At 42.8% G+C, this 21,869-nt stretch overlaps 1 protein-coding gene across 1 annotated transcript; it reads right to left on the reverse strand.

The window, feature by feature from the left end:
- Positions 1-761: 761 nt before the first annotated feature.
- On the reverse strand, positions 762-1,537 carry LOC111371068. The gene is made up of 2 exons (XM_022992984.1): positions 1,226-1,537; positions 762-1,136 (listed from the first exon to the last, which is right to left on the reverse strand). The coding sequence occupies exons 1-2, from the start codon at positions 1,535-1,537 to the stop codon at positions 762-764; spliced, it is 687 nt and encodes a 228-aa protein (XP_022848752.1).
- Between the last annotated feature and the right edge of the window lie 20,332 nt (positions 1,538-21,869).

Genomic DNA, 21,869 nt, shown 5'->3' on the forward strand with positions numbered 1-21,869 from the left:
TCCATCCTTCTTTTTAACAAATAGCACCGATGCCCCCATCCATGGAGATACACTAGGCCAGATGAAACCTCTGTCCAATAGTTCCTCCAGCTATGCCTTCAATTCTTGTAATTCTTTGGGTGCCATTCTATACGGGGCTTTAGAGATGGGTGTTGAGCCGAGAGTAAGGTCAATTGTGAATTCTACCTCTCGTTCCGACGGCATGCCCGACAACTCCTCGGGGAAGACTTTTGGATATTCATATACCATCCTAACCTCGTCAACTGCTAATATATTGTACTCTTCCTTACTTATTATTGATATCAGGAATCCCATAGTGATATCTAATGGTACAACCTGTAGGGCTTTCAATGCAGATAAGGTGCGGGGTAAGGTTCCACCTCCAGCCATAGATAATCAAAATCTTTTTTCCCCCGGTCTTGAAAAATAACCTCTTTTTCAAAACAACGAATAATTTCGTGATTTCTGGATAGCCAATCCATTCCAAGAATCACATCGAACTCGTCCATATCTAATACATACAATTCCATCTCCAATGATTTACCATCAATTTCTACTCTTGTTGTTCTAACTATGTGATTGATATTCACTATATTCCCAGTGAGCATCGTTACTACTAAAGGGAATTGTGCATATTTAACCATAACATCTAGTTTACATAGAAACTTAAGGGCTATAAAGGAGTGAGTTACACCAGAATCTATCAATACATAGGCTAGTAAGTCAGATATGAGGACTTTACCTGCCAAGACATTTCAATTCTAATCCTTCTCCTGCCCTGATAGTGTATAAACCCTAGTCTGTCCTCCTAGTGCATGACCTTGTCTATGTTGGTTGTTCCCTTGTGGTCTCTGCTGGTTGCTCCCATATTTAGGGCAATACTGAGCCATGTGTCCTTGTCTTCCACACGGAAAATATAAATTTGTCCACGAAAGGTAAGCTCCCTGATGATGCTTCTGATATTTTCCACAGTGTAGGTAACTCTTGTTGCCATCTTGCACTGAATTTCCTTTGCTCTTTTTGGCATAATCTTGTTTCCCTTTTTCCTTGTTATCCACCCACTTTCGCTTCTCTAACTGTCCATTAAGCTGCTTTTCCTCCCCATAGTACGATTCTTGAAATCTGCCAATTGTGCCCTTGCCAACACATCATGATAGTTTTCAAGCTAAAGCACTATGACAGTCCGTTTCAAATCATCTCTCAGTCCTTGCTCAAAACATCTTGCCTTCTTGTCCTCTATATCTACAAACTCAGGAGCATAATGAGCCAACTCTTCAAACTTCTGCTCGTACTCGATCAACGTCATTGAGCCCTGAGTCAAAGTGAGAAACTGAGCCTCCTTTCGATTTCGAATACTTGTGGGGTAGTACTTTTTCAGAAAGGCCTCCTTGAATTCATCCCACATCCAAACATGACCAGGAGCCCTTGATTTGGCAACGGTGTCCCACCAACGCCTAGCACCTCTACGTAGTATAAAGGTAGCACATATCACCCTTCTAGGTCTCGGGCAGTCGATGAGTTCAAAAATTCTTTCCATGCCCACCAGCCAATCCTCTGCTTCCAAGGGGTCCGTGCTATCATGAAAGATAGAGGGATGCTATTTTCTGAATTGCTCAACCACAATAGCAGTGGTCCTAGTGTCGGGGGCAACTTCGTGCTGTTATTCTGGTTGGGATGGCGGAAAAGATGATGGTGTTGGTTGTTGAGGAAGTGGTGGTGGCGGTATTGCAGTTTTCACAAAAGTTTGCACCATAGCAAGAAACTGTGGGTCAATCATATTAGACTGTGGTTCAACAGGTTGCGTGGACTCTTGATTTTAGGCATTGTTATTGATAGTCCTTCTGTTTCGGGGTGCCATAGCCTTAATTAAATGATAGTAATTATTTAGAGTTAAGTGAAATTGAGGATATGAAACATAAAGAAATGGCATGCTTTTATTCATAAATATTCATAAGTTCACATAAATAACGAACCACCGAGCATAATCAATGTCCAAACAATCGAAATTCAAAAATTGAAAAAGGAAAAGTCAACTAGGCATCATCTAATAGTTCTTTCCAGTATCCTCCCTTTCTTTTTCCTTGGGATTTGGTTTCGAATCAATCTCGAAATACGACACGGGGTTGTATTCTTCAGTCGGGTCTTCTTCAACATAATTTTCCTCATAGTCAACTTCCGGTATTGTTATGACATTGCCCGGATTAGGTTCATATCTTGGCATCTTATTGGTATCTCTAACGTCTTCACGATTCACCTTCCACCTTTCCCTCATGCATTGAAGTAGTAAATCGGGAGAGGTCTGGTAGTCGAAGGTCTCTTCGATTTCCTTGATAAATTGCCTCCAATAAGGAGTAAGGTTTGATCAAGGTGATATACGATTTCATCCCTATGAAATTGATATCCATTCGCTTTTGCCCCTCAGGAAATCCTTTCCATGACATCTAAATGTTGTATCAAACCGTGGTTCGGGTTTCTCTTGTAATTCCTATACAACCAAGTAAAATGATTGCGCCTCTCAGTTCGACTGGTTTGACCTTGTCCACTCACCATCTATCAGAAAGAAATGAATGTAATTACTTTTCTTTCCAAAAGAACTTTTTCAATTTTTTTTATACACATAGGTAGTGATAAAAGAATCGGTTATTATACCAGAGTTGGAACTTTTAAGGGAATGTATCAATAATTATCCACAGTTTTTCCCTTATTTTTTTTTTACAAAGGTAGTGATAAAGGGATGAATTATTGTACCAAGAGTTGAATTTTATTTTTTTAAAGAAAATGTATTAATAACCATCCACAGTTTTTCCTTGTTTTTACAAAGGTAGTGATAAAGGGATGAATTATCGTACGTGGATTTATTATTAATCTTATTCATATAATATGTGATTCTATGTTATCGTAAACTAAACCTCTAGTTGAATCATTTCCATTAAACTTAACATGCATTTAAAATCACATAGCTACCATCTATGTATTTCATGGTGTCTACATTAGTATAAAATCTAAGATTGAGGTCTTCTATTAATAGCATAATAGTAAACACTTATAACATACAAAATTTAACATTTTTATTGACTTTTATGCATAACAAGTCTAAATAAATTGCAACTATATTCTTATTTTGTCATGATATTTATGATTGCTATTTTACGTAATAAGCATGCTTTCATAAGTGAGATGACATGAATATTTAAAGTGCATACATACCTGGTTCAAGGAAGTCGAGACATGGAAGATGGTATAGTGGCTAGTGACTTAGAACAACTTAAAATTTCATTTTAAATATCAACTTGTTTTCAAAAAAATTCATCTTAATCATTGGATCCAAACTGATTCTTGTACTAAAGTTTTTAGATAGTATTAGTTTTTATAATAAAGTCCAACTAAATAAATCAATTCTAAAATACATTCTTATCAAAAATTATATATATATATATATATATATATATGTGTGTGTGTGTGTGTGTGTGTGTGTGTGTGTGTGTGTGTGTGTGTTAAATCTATAGGGCCGATTTGAAAACTCTTAGCCCTAATACCAACTGTGACGGCCCAAATCCTTGACTATTCGAGAGTTACTAAATAAAACTTAATTTTTTCATAAGAACTAAAATAAGAACATGAAATAATTTTTTTATTTTTCTTCAATAAGTAATAAATTTTGGTTTTATCATATAGCTACAAAAATGAAAGAAAGAAAATAAGTCCAACATAACAATTAACATAACAGTTAAATTTGAAATTCAAAGTTGTTTTTTAAATACAACACAAATTATTAATCCTAGCCTCATTGTCATCTCTACGTTGAGTGTCTCGAATCATCAATTGCCTGAAATGGCGAATTATCATAGAGTGAGATTTATAAAATCTCAATAAGTACGCCATGAATTAGTATTGTATATAACTTAAAAAAGTATAATAATCATAAACAACATAATGGAGGTACAAGATTTTTACCGAACATGGGTGGTAAGAATTCTTATGTGTAGCGCTACTAAACTCCGGTCTCCTTAACATAATCATAATCATATCATAGCATACAGGACCCATAATAATTGTCTTGAAATTCATAACATAATAATAATTCAACATAAGTAGCGTACTTATAGGGAAATTTGAATGAAAGAATAATAGAGACTTGATATCTCTACAATTTCCACCTCGGCTTATGAATGTATATGTTTATATTATTTGGACCAAAAATTATAATAGTGAGTGGTAGCATGTGAATGTGAATGAGGGGTTTAAATGGGACATGATTAGGCATGCATCTTTAAGGAAAATTTCATGATAGTGGAAATTGTTCCTTCAAATTTGTGAAATGAGCAAGAATCTCTCCATCATTCCTATATTTATGCATTCACAATACACATTACCTTATGTTTGGTCAATCAAGCATAAATCAAGAATTTTCTATGTAAGTGTTTGACCAAAAATTTAATCAAAAACATGTGAGAATTGGCACTTATGGTAAGTTTGCTACAAGGTCCTAGAAGGTGGATTAACCCTCAAATGAGCCCCTAGATTTTCAATTTTGATAATTAGACCCGAAAATTCGGATACGGGTATTATAAATAGAGCAAATCTGTAATAGAATATTCCACCACGAGCTGTCAAAGCACAGTCGTCAATCATCGACCGTCAGCTCCTACCCTCAAAATCATGTGATCTGTACTCGTTTCCCTACCCACTCCAGCTATCTTAGTCATCCATTATCTGCTCCTTAACTATCTTCTAGGTGTCCTTTTTTTTTTTAACGGGCTTATGTGTGCCCAGAACTGCCCTCAGCCAATCTTCACTAGACAGATTCATCTCTGTTTAGAGTAGCGATGCTAACTCTCTTGATTGGTGTGATAAGATGCTCAAGACGCTCACTTTTCTTTAGCTTGCTCATTCAGTATCCTTTGTTCAACCATAAGATTCAGAACCAATCAGGAGTCACCTCATCCAAAGTGGATTAAGTTTTCATGCAACTTTCTAAGACCATAAGCATTTATACTTTTAATAATTGGATTTTATTGAGTGTTCCTCGTGTCATATGCAACTTTGCTAATTATTTCATCTTTTTTTTCCCTCTCTCGCTCTCCCTCTCTCTTATTTCTTACGAGACTCATTTAATAAAAATGAATTAATTATACTCAATTCTCATGCATCTGCGCAACAAGAATCTTGCTCTTTTGAATCAGGCCTCGGAGTAAAGGATGAACGAGAACAAGTAACTGTTGCTCATTATCTTGCTCGTTTAAAATTACCTAAGACGAGAAAATCAGCACAGAAAGAGAGGTGCCAAGTAAAGCAAGAATATTCGCCTGTTAGGAGGTACATGGCTCAATATAACATCGGCTTATCGTTCTATGAAATGCAACAGCATACATTCATGTAGCTTGTTACGCCCCTATCTGAACCACCTCGGAACGCCCACCACCATATATTCCGACCTGATAAAGACCTGTGCAAAGTGTTTTCGAAATGATATCACCAATGACCACAACCTAGTAGCACGCTGCGAAGTACAGGCGACCCCTACTACTAACCTGACCGAAGCACCTCGCCCACGAGGTCGAGGCCAAGTGGACCCCTGTTAGAAGACCCGCCGCTAATTTCAGAAAGAGATTTGTGCCAAGATCCTCCCTGCACCAAAGGTTTAAATTGATTTGACGTCTCCATGAGGCTAGTTGATGTGACTTATCAACTTTATGTCAATTCAATTCAGAAGAAACAAGCTGTCCACCCACTCTACAGACGCGGCTGGTTGACGCCTATGAACGAACGCCTCATACCGTCAGATGTATACACATGTCCCACATCCAACGGCTCACCCCACCTATAAATACCCAAGGTTTGGCAAGAGGCAAAGGTAATGAAAACTCTTACTACATAGCACTCCATAGCAAGCTTATATATTTTCTCCTCCCCCTTATCATTGTTTTGCACAACCCCTGGGTACTGTTCTGACCACCTAAACCTGACTTGACCGTCGGAGTGTATACGACTGTCGCCACCCCCGTCGGTACCGACCGTGTGCGTCTGACCGTTCGCTGATTGTGCGCAGGGAGAAATACGTGGAGTAGCTCTCAGTTGGCCACGTGGAAGGTCCAATTTTCGAGGTCAACAGCTGACCGTTCGCTGATTGTGCACAGGGAGGAATACGTGGAGTAGCTCTCAGTTGGCCACGTGGAAGGTCCAATTTTCAAGGTCAACAGATTGGCGCCGTCTGTGGGAACACTTCCCGCTTGAAGTTCTGCATTCTCCATCGGAGAAGATACCGAAAAACTAGCGACTAACCCTAAAAAGGGGACGTTCTTGAGAAAGAACAAAGTCGAGTTACAATCTAAGTTCTGACCACCCTTGAAAAAGGAGCTAGGATGAGCTATAGCCATGAAGACGACAGAGGCCTCTGAAGAAGAGGTACTCCAGAACAATGTTACTCATCAGAGACCACATCACCGGCGACGTCGAGGTAGAAGAACAGCCATACCCACTGAAGAAATGGCTCAAATAGCTGCGGGTATGAGAGACATCGCAGCTCAAAATATGGCAATGCATGAACTCCTCATGCAAGCCCAGGGTCATCAGGGCTATCAAATGCGCCAAGGATCTTATCCGGTGTGGGAAGCCCCTGTATTTCACTCCCGAGGCCACATGAGCCGGCACACAGAACGTCCTCTCGAAAGAGAGATGAACGTCGAAGCCACATCTTATGTGCAAGGGAGCCAACCATCAGAACCACACTTAGGGGATAATTTTCCTCAAGAATACGAGGAACAAAGGTCGGCAAGCGTCTTCGATCGGATAGGGGAGGATCCGAGCACTAGGGTTCGTCCGATGAAAAGATCGGTTCATCCAGATCAGGAACAAGAGCAGGCTCCTCTTCCTCCTCCTAGAAATAGGAGAGACAGGAGGAACCTAGTCAATTGGGAAAGTCGAGGAGAATCACCTCCATCTCCCCAGAATATTCAAGATGATGAAGGGTCAAATGAGCCCTATCGATCTTATGAGATTGACGATGATGATGATAACCTCCCTTTCTCAAGAGAGATCCGAAGCTTCCCAATGTCAGTCAATTTCATGCCCCCTAAGATCCCCAAGTATGAAGGAAATGGGGACCCGGATAAGCACCTCACCAAGTACATGACATAGATGAGCCTAAGGTGAGTCTTGCCCGCTTTGAAATGCAGAGCCTTCCATTTAACACTAGGCGGGGCCACCGAAGTATAGTACAGCAGGCTTCCTCCCCTAAGCATCAGAAGTTGGCCAGATTTGAAGAAAGCATTTTTGAACCAGTACCTCTCACGCAGGAAAGGAGAGACACCAGTATAACGCCTACAAGATATGAGGCAGGCCCCTGGGGAGACGCTGAAAAGCTATCTCGCCAGGTTTACAGACGAAATCACCTATTGCGAACGGGTCATTGACAGGGAAGCCCTTTCAGCCCTGAAAGGTGGGCTCAACATGAACACTTTGTTCTGAAGGGACGTGCGCAGCAAGAATCCCTCCACATATGACGAGCTGGTGGAAATGATGAGAGTGAAAATTGTTAGTGAAGAAATGATTGATCATCGCAACCGTGCCACGCAGGGACTCCCTCTGCCTCAGAGGCAGGTAGGTCGAGGACCTGCAGCACACCTTGTTACTCAACAATGGACCCAAGCAGGTCATACGATAGCTCCCACATCCGGACAGGCCCTGGCTTCCACCACATTGAATGCAGTACCGGTGTTGGCATATGAGAATGCCCCTGCCGAAGCGGGACCATCTAGAAGAGCTGATAACAAGAAGAAGAAGAAGAAGTCAAACAGACCCTTGGAAGGGGCAAGGTTTTGTACGTTCCATCAACTCTATGGACATAACACTAGTGAGTGTCGAGACGCCAATTGATGCCCTGATCGAAGCAACCTACACCCTTCCAGCAGGAACGATATCCTCGCAGATCCATCTCCCGGAGGAGAGGGGATAGAGGACACAGGGAAAAATCGCCACGGAGAAGAGAATCAAGGGACCGAGGTCAATCAAGACAGGGAAACCAAACCCAATGTTCTGGGAGCCAGGTCATCAGGGAAATCGATACTATCATTAGGGGACCCCACGTCGGTGGCAACACCAGGAATGCCCAGAGAAATACACAAGGAAAGCAAAGAACCCACCAATGATCACTTACATTGTCAACGAGTCGCAAGCAGCAGATAGGATGGCCCCAATCACCTTCTCCCAGGAAGACTCAAAGGGGGTTCACCACCCTCATTGTGATGCATTGGTTGTAAGAGCCGTAGTGGCTAGGAACGGATTAAAACACATGCTCGTTGACAATGGCAGCTTCGTGAACATATTGTTCGGCTCTACTTTTGACAAAATGCAAATTGAACATGGGTTGATCCCCATGATCGACCCACTATTCGGATTCACTAGGGATAGCATCATTCCACGAGGGCGGATCACTCTGCCCGTCAAGATTGGTTTGGCACCCCTAGTGGCCCAGCACTTCATGGAATTTTTGGTGGTAGATCACAGATCGGCTTATCATGGAGTATTGGGCAGACCCGCTTTGAAAGATCTTTGGGCTGCCACGTCCATCTACTACTTGTGCATGAAATTTCCAACCGAACATGGGATTACTATGGTCCAAGGCGATCAGATGGGCTCCAGGGCATGCTACATAAACTCGCTGCGAAAGTTTGAGCCCTGAACTATTAATGTAATCCTAACTGAGGTTCTCGCTGAAGTCAGTACGGACGTGGAAATGCTCGACGCCCCTGAACAAAGGCATACCTCTAAACAAGAGGGAGACGTCGACATAGAAGAGGCCCTTGAACAAGGACACCTCCTTGATGAGTTAGATCCCTGAATAATTGACTCTGAACCAAATGCGACCCCAATGGAAGAATTGGAGACTTTCCCCGCCAATCCAGAAGACCCGAGTTAGGTCCTACGTATAGGGAAGTCATTGTCCCCTGAAGCAAAAGCAAAGATGATAAGCTTCCTAAAAGGGAACTTGGATGTCTTTGCAAAAGGAAAAATGAAGATATGGTAAGAATAGATCCTAGGATCAGTTGCCATCACCTTAACATCAACCCCTCCTATACCCACTATATACAGAAGAGGCGTGCCCTCAATCCAGCAAAGTACGAGGCACTGAAGGACAAAGTGAACAAACTTAGCCGCAGTGGTTTCATAAGAGAGGCCCTCTACCCAAGGTGGATATCCAACCCGGTCCTGTTGAAAAAGCTCAGCAAAAAGTGGAGGGTATACGTAGACTTTACGAACATAAATAAGGCATGCCCCAAAGATAGCTTTCCACTTCCAAGAATAGATCAACTTGTGAATTTTACTGCTGGACATGAGTTACTAAGCTTTATGGATACATACTCGGGGTTTAACTAGATACCCATGTTCCAACTTGATGAGGAAGCTACGTCGTTCATTCCGGACAGGGTCTGTATTGCTACAAAGTCATGCCCTTCGGATTGAAGAATGCCGGAGCTACATATCAGAGGTTGGTCAACATGATGTTTGCCAAACTCATTGGCAAAACCATGGAGGTCTACATTGACGACACGCTAGTCAAAAGCCTCCAGGCAGCCGAACACATAAGTCACCTCGACCAAACTTTTCAGATACTTAGAAAGTATAATATGAAATTGAATCCCCTCAAGTGCACTTTTGGAGTGGCATCGGGTCAGTTCTTGGGGTATATTGTCAATCAAAGAGGAATTGAGGCAAATCCAGTGAAAATAATGGCCTTGCTAGAGATGAGGTCACCCCAAAAACCAAAGGAGGTCAAAAGTCTCAACGGTCGGATAACCGCACTCCGTCGCTTCATCTCAAGGGCCACAGATAAAAGCCTGCCTTTCTTCACTGTGCTGAAATAAGGAAAGAGATTCCAATGGACTTCGGAGTGTGAAGAAGCCTTCGAGGCTCTAAAAAAGCACCTTGCAGAGGCGTCCCTCTTGTCGAAACCTCAACTGGATGAGTCTCTACTACTGTACTTAGAGGTTTCGGACGTAGCGGTCAGCGCCATCCTAGTCAAAGAAGAAAATGAACGCCAATTGCCAGTGTACTACATCAGTAAAGCACTTCTCCCAGCTGAAACACGCTACCCAGACATGGAGAAACTGGCGCTCACCCTTATCACAGCCTCAAGAAAACTGAGGCCATAATTCCAGGCCCACTCATACAAGTTCTCACCAACTTCCCACTAAAGCAGGTGATGCAGAAAACAGACGCATCAGGATGCCTGCTAAAATGGGCAATCGAGCTCAGTGAGTTCGATCTAATGTTCCAACCTTAACACACCATCAAGAGTCAGGCCCTTGCTGATTTTGTGGTTGAGTTTGCTAAAGCCCCAGAAATGGAGGCGATAATGGAACCAGCCGAGCCCCCCACATGGAAACTGTTCTTAGATGGGTCCTCAAGAAAGACTGGTGCTGGGGTAGGGATCGTATTGGAAAGCCCAGAAGGCCACAAGCTAAGTTGTGCGGTGAGGTTCGACTTCAAAGCCTCGAACAACGCTGCTGAATACGAGGCCCTTCTAGCAAGCCTTAGACTTGCCAAGGAGATGCGGGTCAGAAGGCTCCTGGCGAGCAGTGATTCTCAACTTATAGTAAATCAAGTCAATGGAAACTTCGTAGCCAAAGATGGTAGCATGATTGCGTACTTGAAGTTAGTTCTAGACATAGTCCCTCATTTTGAAAGGTTCGAACTGACTCAAGTCCCCCGTCTAGAGAATGCACATACAGACGCCCTTTCAAAGTTGGCCAGCAGCATGGATTCAGAGCTGCTAAAGATCGTCTATATTGAGCACTTATCAAAGCCCTCCAATTTCGGAGGTGAAGAGATACTATGGATAGAAGGCACCCCATTATGGATGCAACCTATCATCGCCTACCTGAAGGATCAAACACTGCCTGCTTCTAGGGGCGAGGCGAGGAGGTTAAGAAGAAGGGCTGTACCCTTCGTCCTGCAAGAAAATACCCTATACAAGAGAGGCTTCGCCTCGTCGTTTCTTCGATGCGTAGGAGGCGAAGAGGCCACGTATATACTCAAGGAAATCCATGAGGAAATCTGTGGAAATCACTCCGGGGAACGGCTCTAGCACACAAGGTTCTCTGTCAAGGCTACTTCTGGCCGACCCTGAAAAGAGATGCTTGCTAGTTTGTCCAGAAATGTGATAAGTACCAACGCTTCTCGAACATACAAAGACAGCCAGTTCAGAGCCTCTCCGTAGTAACCAGCCCTTGACCGTTTGCCAAGTGGGGCATTGACTTCATTGGTTCACTCCCAAAAGGAAGAGGAAGTGCGACTTTCGCCATTGTCGCCATTAACTACTTCACTAAGTGGGTCGTGGCTGAACCCCTTGCCAGGATTACCGAGGCGAATACTACCAAATTCATCTGAAAGAACATCAATTGTAGATTCGATATTCCCCACTCCTTAGTGTCTGATAATGGAAGGCAGTTCGACAACAGGAAGATGCGAGACTTATGCGACGAACTGGGCATAAAGAAGGACTTCTCAACACCTCATCACCCCCAAGAAAATGGGCAAGTTGAAGCAGTGAACAAGACTATCAAGCACACCCTGAAAAGGAATCTTGATACCTCAAAGGGGGCCTGGGTTGGCGAACTCCCCCACGTTCTCTGGCCTATCAAAACTTCTTGCCAGACTGCGACAGGTGAGACACCATTTTTCATGACCTATGAAACCGAGGCCATGAGTCCGATCGAAGTCGGGGTCCCATCACATCGACGGTTACACTTCAATGAGATCAGCAACAGCGAGGCTCGAATAAGTGAACTACACCTCCTTGAGGAAAGGAGGGATGCCTCCCAAATGAACTTGGCAAAGTATCATCGAAAGATGACCCGCTATTACAACTCCAAAGTCAGAAATAAAACTCTTCGCCTGGGCGACCTCGTCCTCAGAAGAATCTTCCAATCTTTAAAACCAACCAGGTCAGGAGTGTTTGGCCCGAACTGGGAAGGCCCTTACCGCATCCGTAGGGAATCCCGACCTGGTACCTTCGAAATTGAAGACATGGCAGGAAAGGCGCTGCCTTATCAGTAGAACATCGAACACTTGAAGAAGTACTATCAATGATGGGCCTTTGTTCCGATCCAATCTCAATATGTTATAATGAATCGATTGTTCTGATCCGATCTCAGTTGTAAATTTCCTAAATTACTAAGTGCTGAAATTGCCTTGGTAAAGGGTGGTGTAATTTATCTCAAGTAATGAAACTTCGGCTCTGAGCCACATCGGTTAGTAAATAGTTTCCTCAGTCCTTCAATAGGTTCACTTAAGTGATCCGATCTTCAATTATTAACTGATTAACGTTAAGGGGATCTTCATGTTTGCTTAAGTGGTTCGCTTCATATTAACTTAAGTAGTCCGATCTCAAATTGTTAACAAGTTAGCATTAAGAGTCGCTTCATATTCGCTTAAGTAATTCAACTTTTATTATCTTGAGTAGTCCGATCCGCAATCATTAACTGGTTATTGTTACGAAGCGATTAGTCTGACGCTTGTCATTCATACAAGTATGAACAGATCGAAAAGATAAAAAAGCAGAAGCACAAATACTTAGTAAAAATTTCATTTTATTGAATAGATTTAAGTACAAGGAGGTCGAAGCCATTACAAAAGATAGCCCTATTCTGCTGGAGGGACTTCTACATTGGCCGCCTCCGGAGCTTTCTCAGCAAGCCTATCAGGCCAGCCTCCAGTTGGCCCCCCGAACTTTGCCTCCAATGAAGAGATATCCAAAGTGGGGTGCACCTCTTTCAGTCAACCCAATAAGCTTTGGGTACTCCAAGAGGCCCAAAAATTGGCGAAGTCGTCATACAGGGGATGGTCTTCAAAGTGGTCGATGAAGTTCTGAATTGACACCTCCCCTGCAGACTTCAACTCCTCCTTCAAAGAGGCAATCTCCTCTGACTGAACCTCTGCCTTTCTGCCTCAGCTCCGCCTTCTCTTTTTTTGAGGCCTCCGAGTCACAGTAGCCACTTGGCACTCCACCTCGCACAACTCCTTCTTCAGCCGCTCCACTTCTGCTTGGCGGCAGTTAACTAGGCCCCAACCTCCTTCTTCCCCTCCTCCGTCTACGTGGCCTTGGCCTGGGCCTCTCGCACGACATCCCCATAGTGCATCACCTCCTCGAGGTGCTTGGCGAGGTCCTCCCTCTTGGAGTTTAAATCCTTCACCAAGCCCTCAAGTTGGATGCTTGTACTCAGGACCTGAGCCACGCAGGCGCTATTTGCAGCCACCAAGTCCTCAGCTGTGCAGGAGGTGGTGTGGTCCCTCCACTCCTCAGTCCAGTATTTACTGTGGACCACCGCCACGGCAACTGTTTCTGGAGGAAGAGCCTCCAACACTTCCCTTAAGGCTCCTCCGGGTTTGTGCCCAAAAAGTCGACCTCCTTAAAGGGACGGGGCCTCTTCATCTTCTGCTACCCCGGCACTTGAGCAATGGGCACGACAGCAAGGGGTGTTGTGGCCGGGGTAGTGGCAGCCTCAGGTGGGGTGGGCCTCTTTTTCGAAATGGTCACCCCGATGGGAATTGTGGCTTGCCTCAGAGCAGGGGGTGGCCTCGCCACAATTGGGCATTTTGGAGGGGCGGCACTCTTCTTGCCCTTCCTCCGAAGGTCAGCCTCCGGGTCCTCCGGTACCTCCTCCTCCGTCGAAGGCTAAAGCCTCTTACTGCTTTCCACCAAATCCTCCATTTGCTTTTTGTAGGAGGAGGAGGAGGCTTTCAACGCCCGTGTCACTGCCATCATTTTCTGGATGGTCTTAAAGTCGGGGCGCATAGGCATCTTCTTATTAAATTTGTCTACAAAGAGCGAATGATGAATTAGTACAAGTGTTGAAAGTTCAGGATAAAGGGTAAAGACTTCGGTCCAGTTACCTTGGGATGCCATCAGATCGTAAGTAATGAAGTGGATGTTCTTTCAGATCTCTTCTTTTGAGGCAGCTGATAAATGATGCAGATGGTTTCGAAGTCCTCGGATGACAGCTCGCACCAAGGAAGAGTACCTACAAAGGAAGTGTAAATGTTAGGCACAATTCGAACCGAAGAAAAATATAAGGAAAAATAACTACTGTACTCACTAAGTGTTGAGTACTTCGTCGGGACAGTAAGAGGCGCTAGGGGGTCCCCCTCCATCGTCTCCCATCGCCCTGCAGCCCAGCACCACGAGCTCTTCTATTCTTTGATGGAGTCGACAGATCGAGTAAGAATGGAGTGTGGGAACCCCATGAAGTAAGGTAATACCACCCCCGGGTCTTATCCCCCCCGATAGTTACCTTAGGTATATAAAAGGTCTAGAAGACGGAGAGGGGCATCTCCACCCCTAATGACGCCTCTTTCCACAACATCCAGGAGCCCACCATTTGGCTCCAGGAGTTCGGATTGAGTTGCGTCGGGGCTACCCATAGGATCTAAGCACCGTCCTAAATAATGGGTGAATTAGCAGCCTAAGTCCGGCCCTAAGGATCGCCTCGCTAATGGCCACACAGCCCGACCTAGGGTAGCAGGCTCTCTCTTCCGACCCGCAGAGGATCAAATCTATGCTAACAGGGATCCTATACTCTATCCTAAGTCTCACCAGGTCGGCCTCTCTTAATTTGGATGGGCAGTCCAATGCTCCCCAATGCACAGAAGTATCTGCTGGGCTATCCGGTCGCTTCCATATATTTTTTCCCCTATTATTGCCTCGGCTATTTCTGAGGAGGTCGCCACAATGGGCTCGTCTATCCTCACTAGTTCTAACCCCTCCTTGAACCAAAACTCCCATCTGAGGCCATTTTTTCAGAACTTAAAAGTCCTAAAAGGTACTGAAACTTACGAGTTTAAAGGTTTTCCTATCCGGAAATGGTGCAAGGTCGTCGAAAGTTCAAATTTCTCACCGAAATTGCTTAGAAAACTCCAAAAATCGCCAATGACTTGAGAGCAAAATATATTGTTTGTTTCGCAAGGGTAGAAAATTTGAGAAAACCTCAGAGTCCTCCTTTAATAGAAAGACAAATCTAATCTCCACCGTAAAATTCAAATGCGATCAATCTAAGCCGTTCGTCGCATCTTCAATCTAGGCCGTTGAAATGAAACACCAAATTTGATCTACGCCCAAGATGTCGCTATGACCTTCACGCTTGCTTAAAACGCTTCACCTCGGTTACAACCAGCCGTTAATAATAATAAGTAGCCGCAGCAGCCTTTTAGGAGAATGGGCATGGCACCCAACTGTCACCTTGGAAACACGCAACAGTTGTCAAATCATTTGACATTTGAATCGCCTCGGATCGAGCTCCTCACTCAGCTTTACAAAGCTTGGACGCACCTGACGCGAAGTCCCCTGTGGGTCATCGCCTCGGACGCTGCATTTCCTCTCAAGCTTTACAAAGTTTTAGCCATCTTCCAACATGTCAGTCCTGTGGGTCAGCGCACCGGTGGCAGATGAGCTCCTCACTCAACTTTACAAAGCTTAGACGTACCTGACGCGAAGTCCACTGTGGGTTATCGCCTCTGGCGCTGCGTTCCCTCCCAAGCTTTACAAAATTTTAGCCATCTCCCAATGCGTCGGTCCTGTGGATCAGCGCACCGGTGGCAGATGAGCTCCTCACTCAACTTTACAAAACTTGGACGCACCTGACGCGAAGTCCCCTGTGGGTCATCGCCTCGGGTGCTGCGTTCCCTCCCAAGCTTTACAAAGTTTTAGCTATCTCCCAACGCGTCGGTCCTGTGGGTCAGTGCACCGGTGGCAGATGAGCTCCTCGCTCAATTTTACAAAACTTGAACGTACCTGACACGAAGTCCCTTGTGGGTCATCGCCTCGGGCGCTGCATTCCCTCCCAAGCTTTACAAAGTTTTAGCCATCTCCCAACGCGTCGGTCCTGTGGGTCAACGCAACGGTGGCAGATGAGCTCCTCACTTAACTTTACAAAGCTTGGATACATCTGACGCAAAGTCCCTTGTGGGTCATCACCTCGAACACTGCATTCCCTCCCAAGCTTTATAAAGTTTTGGCCATCTCCCAACGCATCGGTCCTGTTGGTCAGCGCACCAGTGGCAGATGAGCTCCTCACTCAGCTTTCCAAAGCTTGGACGCACCTGACGTGAAGTCCCCTGTGGGTCATTGCTTCGGAAGCTGCGTTCCCTCCCAAGCTTTACAAAGTTTTACCAATCTCCCAACGCACCGACCCTGTGGGCCAGCGCACCGGTGGCAAGTTAGTTCCTTGCTCAACTTCGCATAGCCTACACGCGCCTAGCGCGAGCCCCCTCTGGGTCATCGACTCAGTCGTCACGTTAACCCCTTTTCTGCTAATTGTCCCATCTTGCAACGCTTCGACCTCACGTCGGTTATTGTTTCCCTTACACAGTAACGAAACTTTGGCACATCTGCCTTGGATCATGGCCTCGATTACTGCAAAAGATCAACCCCCAAGCTCCCGTGAGTCGTTGTCCCCAGTACAGAGGCATATACATCCGGTCAGGAAAGCAAGTCCACCCATGATATTAATATTCATACTTGGACTTGGGGGACCACTGTTACGCCCCTATCTGAATCGCCTCAGAACACCCACCACCATATATTCCAACCTGATAAAAACCTGTGCGAAGTGTTTCCGAAGTGATATCACCAATGACCACAACCTAGTAGCATGCTGCGAAGTACAGGCGATCCCTACTATTGACCCGATCGAAGCACCTCGCCCCCAAGACTGAGGCCAAGTGGACCCCTGTTAGAAGACCCGCCGCCAATTTTAGAAAGAGATTTGTGCCAAGATCCTCCCTGCACCTAAGGTTTAAGTTGATTTGACGTCTCCATGAGGCTAGTTGATGTGACTTATCAACTTTATGTCAATTCAACTCAGGAGAAACAAGCTGTCCACCGACTTTACAGACGCGGTTGATTGACGCCTATGAGCGGACGCCTCATACCGTCAGATGTATACACGTGTCCCACATCCAACGGCTCATTCTACCTATAAATACCCAAAGTTTGGTAAGAGGCAAAGGTAATGAAAACTCTTACTACATAGCACTCCATAGCAAGTTTATATATTTTCTTCTCCCCCTTATCATTGTTTTGCACAGCCCCTGGGTACTGTTCCGACCACCTAAACCTGACTTGACTGTCGGAGTGTATACGGTCGCCACCACCCCCGTTGGTACCGGTCGTGTGCGTCTGACCGTTCGCTGATTGTGCGCAAGGAGAAATACGTGGAGTAGCTCTCAGTTGGCCACGTGGAATGTCCAATTTTCGAGGTCAACAGCTGACCGTTCGCTGATTGTGTACAGGGAGAAATACGTGGAGTAGCTCTCAATTGGCCACGTGTAAGGTCCAATTTTCGAGGTCAACATAGCCTAATTTCTTGCCTGAAGTGGTCATTTACCCAAGTTGGAATCAACAAGTTTTTCAGCGGCAGAGACTCCAATTTTTCCATTTGAACGTTCTGTATTCAGGCCAATAACCAGTTTGTATTCCTTTACAGGGCTACGCCGAGTTTTCTATTTTTCAAATGATATAGTGCCTCTCCCAATTGGGAATAATTCACAAGTTACTATAGAAGAGAGACAAGAAAATGCCCTGGGTGAACTGAATGTGAAGAAACACGAGCTATCCATGAGGCCAACTGTGCTATGGAAAGGGCTAGTTCCCCATCTAGTAAATCCTTAATGCCTACTGAAGCTCCAAACTATTGTGAATCCTTCAACAATAATCCCATCTTAAGAAGGGAACAGTTTCCTTGTAAGAAGGTGAAGTCAAGAAAAGCAGATCCGTCCATGGCATCAGAAACTCTGATCAGTCAGAAGCCAGGCTAAATGAAGAATTTAATCAAATGTCATCGAAATTTACTCATGACGGGTCAAGAGAGACATATGCAACTGAAGCCGGGCAACATTTATCATCTTGTGTTCGACTCTCTTACAATGTAGTGGCTAGTTCTTTGAGACCGACTAGAGGTCCCTTGGCCCATCCATGCTGTGCCACATTAAGGGCCAAAACTGCTGATGGTGTGTTCTCAGCCAGATTTATTCCAGGAGTGTTGGGTTTGAACCCTGGACCTTTGGTCATATTGCTTCCACATTTTTAAAGCTGAAATCGTGTTTAATAAGTTTGACACTTCTTTCATTTTTAAATAACAACATTATACTGGATCATGACACGTGTGATGATGGTAGCCGTTAGATCAGGCTTCTGGATGCTTCTGATATTATTTACTTTGATTGGACTCATTTCACTCAGCTAAATCGTCATTTCTTCTAGGGTTTTCTCAAGCTCTTCGTGTTTTCTCTTCTGTGATATGGTTTCTTGAGAGAAAATAGTGAGAAAATACAGTAATCTCACTGTAATACTACTGATTGTATGAATGCTTAACTTTTCTGAGTGATTAGTGACTAGAATCTGAGTGATTCTTGAGTTCGGTAGTGCTTTGTAACAGATCTGAGTGATCTGAGTGATTCCTGTGAGAAGCATAGTTCAATCATCCTCATGTAGAAAGATAAGTCTCTGTGACTATCTAGTGATCTGTACTTCTGTATTTTGACTTCCATATTTTGAGTTTTTAGTGCAACCGAGCTAGATCCGTTTTATAATGGATGCTCAACAGGGGATTAGGCTTTAAGCTGAACCTCTAGGGTTTCGGCCGAAAAATCTTTGTGTTTACACTTTACTTTCTACATTTAAATTTCTGTTTTGAATGGTTTGTGTAAATTTTGGTTTAATCGTGAATGACTTCTTTGATTAACAGTGGTATCAGAGCTTTGTGACTTCTCGATTAATCTGGATTTCTGAAACCTGCTTCAAATGACAGTCAACTCAGTTGATGGAGGAATCTGAATTCTTACGAACTCTTTGGTGAGATCTTTCCTGTATCTTGAAATTAGTAATTTCATATTGCTTGACTCCTAAATTTTTTCCCTTGATTTACCTTGTACTATTAAAACTCCAGTGATTGGTCTTTGTCCAAAGACTCTTGAAGTCTTGGGAATCTGAGATAACAACTCTGTGAGTAGTACAATTGGAAGATCTTGTAGGAGATGTCAGTTGAGGCACAGTGTTTTTGAAATCTCTGTTCAGTTATAATACTGCCTCCTGTAATAAGTATTAACTGTTTACTGTCTTGAGAAATTTGTTTAAAGTGTATTGTTAAATTGGCACTAAAAAGATTTTGAGTTTGCTGTTGTCTCCAACTGTGTATGTTCCTGTGTGTTTCTTGAACTTAGTACTGTATATTGTGTATTAACTAAGTGTTATACTTAGTATGGCTACTGCTAAGTTTGAATTGAAACTGTATGATGGGAGGGGAGACTTTAGTATGTGAAGTCAGAAAATGAGAGCTATATTGATACAATTAAAATGTGCTAAAGCTCTTGATAATTCATGGCCTACTGGTATTGAAGAAGATAAGAAAACTGAATTGGAAGAAATAGCCTGGAGCACTATCTTCTTATACCTTTCTGACAATGTGATCAGGTCTATAGGAGAAACTAAAACTACAGAAGACATATGGACTAAGTTGAAGGCTAAATATGAACCAAAAACTGTCCCAAACAAATGTTTTTTACTAAAACAGTTTTTCTCATTTAAAATGGATCCTTTAGTAGATTTGGAAGAAAATCTTGATAGGTTTACCAAACTGACCCAAGACCTCACCAACTGTGATGAAGAATTATCAGAAGATCAGTTGGCTGTGGTATTGTTGAACTCCATTAGTGACAGACACAAAGACCTTAAAAATGCCTTAGAGTATGGTAGGGATAGTCTTACCACTGATATTATAATAACTGCTTTAAGAAATAGGGTACTTGAACTGAAATCTGAGTCTACCAATAAATAATATGGTGAAAATTTACTGATAAAAAGTAAAATTGTTGGTAGATCAAACTTTCATTCAAAATTTTCTAATGAACCTAAAAAGAAATTTTTTGATAAAACAAGATCTCATAATAAGGCAAAAGGTAAAAAGTGCTATTATTGTGGTAAACTAGGTCACTTTGCTAAGGATTGCTATAAAAAACAGAATGATTCTAAAGAGAAGAAAGTCAGTGAGGGAAATACTGTTATGTCATGTGACACACTTCAATCTGACAATGGTTTAGTCCTTGTTAATGTTGAAAGAAACTTAAATCAAGAGTGGATTCTAGATTCAGGATGTTCTTTCCACATGTGTCCTAAGAAAAACTACTTTCTTAATTTTGAAAAGTCTAATGGAGGACAAGTTGTCATGGGGAACAACATGACTTGCAAAGTTAAAGGTATTGGAACCATAAAACTTCTTTTAGAAAATGGCAGAATCTTACTTTTAGAAAATACCAGATTTGTACCAGATTTAGAAAGAAACTTAATTTCCTTAGGAATGTTAGATGATATGGAGTTTGACATAAAATTGGGTCAAGGACAAATAAAAATCTTTAGGGGAAGTGATTTAGTCACTTATATCCCAAAGAGACATGGTCTATACTTCTTAAATGCTAAACCTCTTATGGGTCTGTCTAATGCAGTTTTAAATGATGATTTTAATCTAGCAAAATTATGGCATGGTAGACTTGGTCACATTGGTACAAAAGGTCTGAATGCTCTTAAAACTAAAGGTGTTTTTGGAAAATCAAACATTGGTGAAGTTTCAAATTGTGAATAGTGTTTGATTGGCAAACAAACTAAACTCCCATTTTCACTTAGTACCTTTAAATCAAAGAAAATTCTTGAGTACGTTCATGCTGATTTGTGGGGGCCTGCTTCTACATCTACCTTGTCTGGGTTTAAATATTACTTGCTGATTGTGGATGATTTTTCAAAGAAAATATGGGTTTTTCTTTTGAAAACTAAAGATGAAACTTTCATTGTTTTTAGAGATTGGAAAACCCAAATTGAAAATCAGACTGATTTAAAAATCAAAACATTAAGAACAGACAATGGGCTAGAGTTTTGCAATTATGACTTTGATAATTTCTGTAAAGAAAATGGCATTTTAAGGCATAAAACTGTCACCTATACACCTCAACAAAATGGCACTGTTGAAAGGATGAATAGGACATTATTAAATAAGGTCAGATGCATGCTTTTAAGCTCAGGACTGCCAAAATTATTTTGGGGAGAGGCTGTAAAAACTGCTGCTTATTTAATTAATAGGAGTCCTACAAGTTCTTTGAATTATAATGTGCCTGAATTTGTGTGGTCTCAAAAACTTGTGATTTACTCATATTTGAAAACTTTTGGTTGTGCTGCATATGCACATCAAAATATAGGGAAACTTGAGCCTAGGTCTCTAAAATGTGTGTTTTTGGGATATGCTGAAAATGTCAAGGGATATAGACTGTGGGTACATAGTAAGAAAGGTTATAGGGTCATTATAAGAAGAGATGTTGTCTTTAATGAGTCTTGCATGCCATGTTTAGAAGGAAATCAAAGAAATGTTTCTGATAATAATGCTCAGATTGAGGTGGAGCCTATTAAATTTGGAAATAACAATGATGTACCATTAGAAGCTGAAAATGCTGATTCAAATCTAAATGAAAATGATATTGAGCAAAGTGAGACTGAACCTGTTAATATCACAGATTTACCTCCTGAAGGATACCAATTATCTCGGGATAGGGAAAGGAGACAAATTAGGCCACCTGCTAGATACAATACTGATGAATTTGCTTCCTATTTCACCTATCAAGATGAAACTGAGACTGAACCTTACTCTTATTATGAAGCTATAAAATCAAATGATAGTAAGAAATGGTTAGCTGCCATGGAGGAGGAAATAGACTCCTTATATAAGAATAAGACTTGGGATCTAGTTGACAAACCTAAGGAAAAGAAATTAGTTGACTGCAAGTGGATATATAAAATTAAAGATGGGGAGGAGGGCAACAATAATGTTAGGTAC

The sequence above is a fragment of the Olea europaea genome, chromosome 22, assembly GCF_002742605.1.
Source record: "Olea europaea var. sylvestris chromosome 22, O_europaea_v1, whole genome shotgun sequence".
In the NCBI taxonomy this organism is placed as follows: Eukaryota; Viridiplantae; Streptophyta; class Magnoliopsida; order Lamiales; family Oleaceae; genus Olea; species Olea europaea.

Bases quoted from the DNA above. Each gene is read 5' to 3' on its own strand.
- LOC111371068 (XM_022992984.1), bottom strand. From the start codon at position 1,537: ATGGAAAGAATTTTTGAACTCATCGACTGCCCGAGACCTAGAAGGGTG. The intron at 1,137-1,225 runs GCAAGATGTTTT...TGTGTTGGCAAG, and splicing joins TAGATATAGAGGACAAGAAG to GGCACAATTGGCAGATTTCA.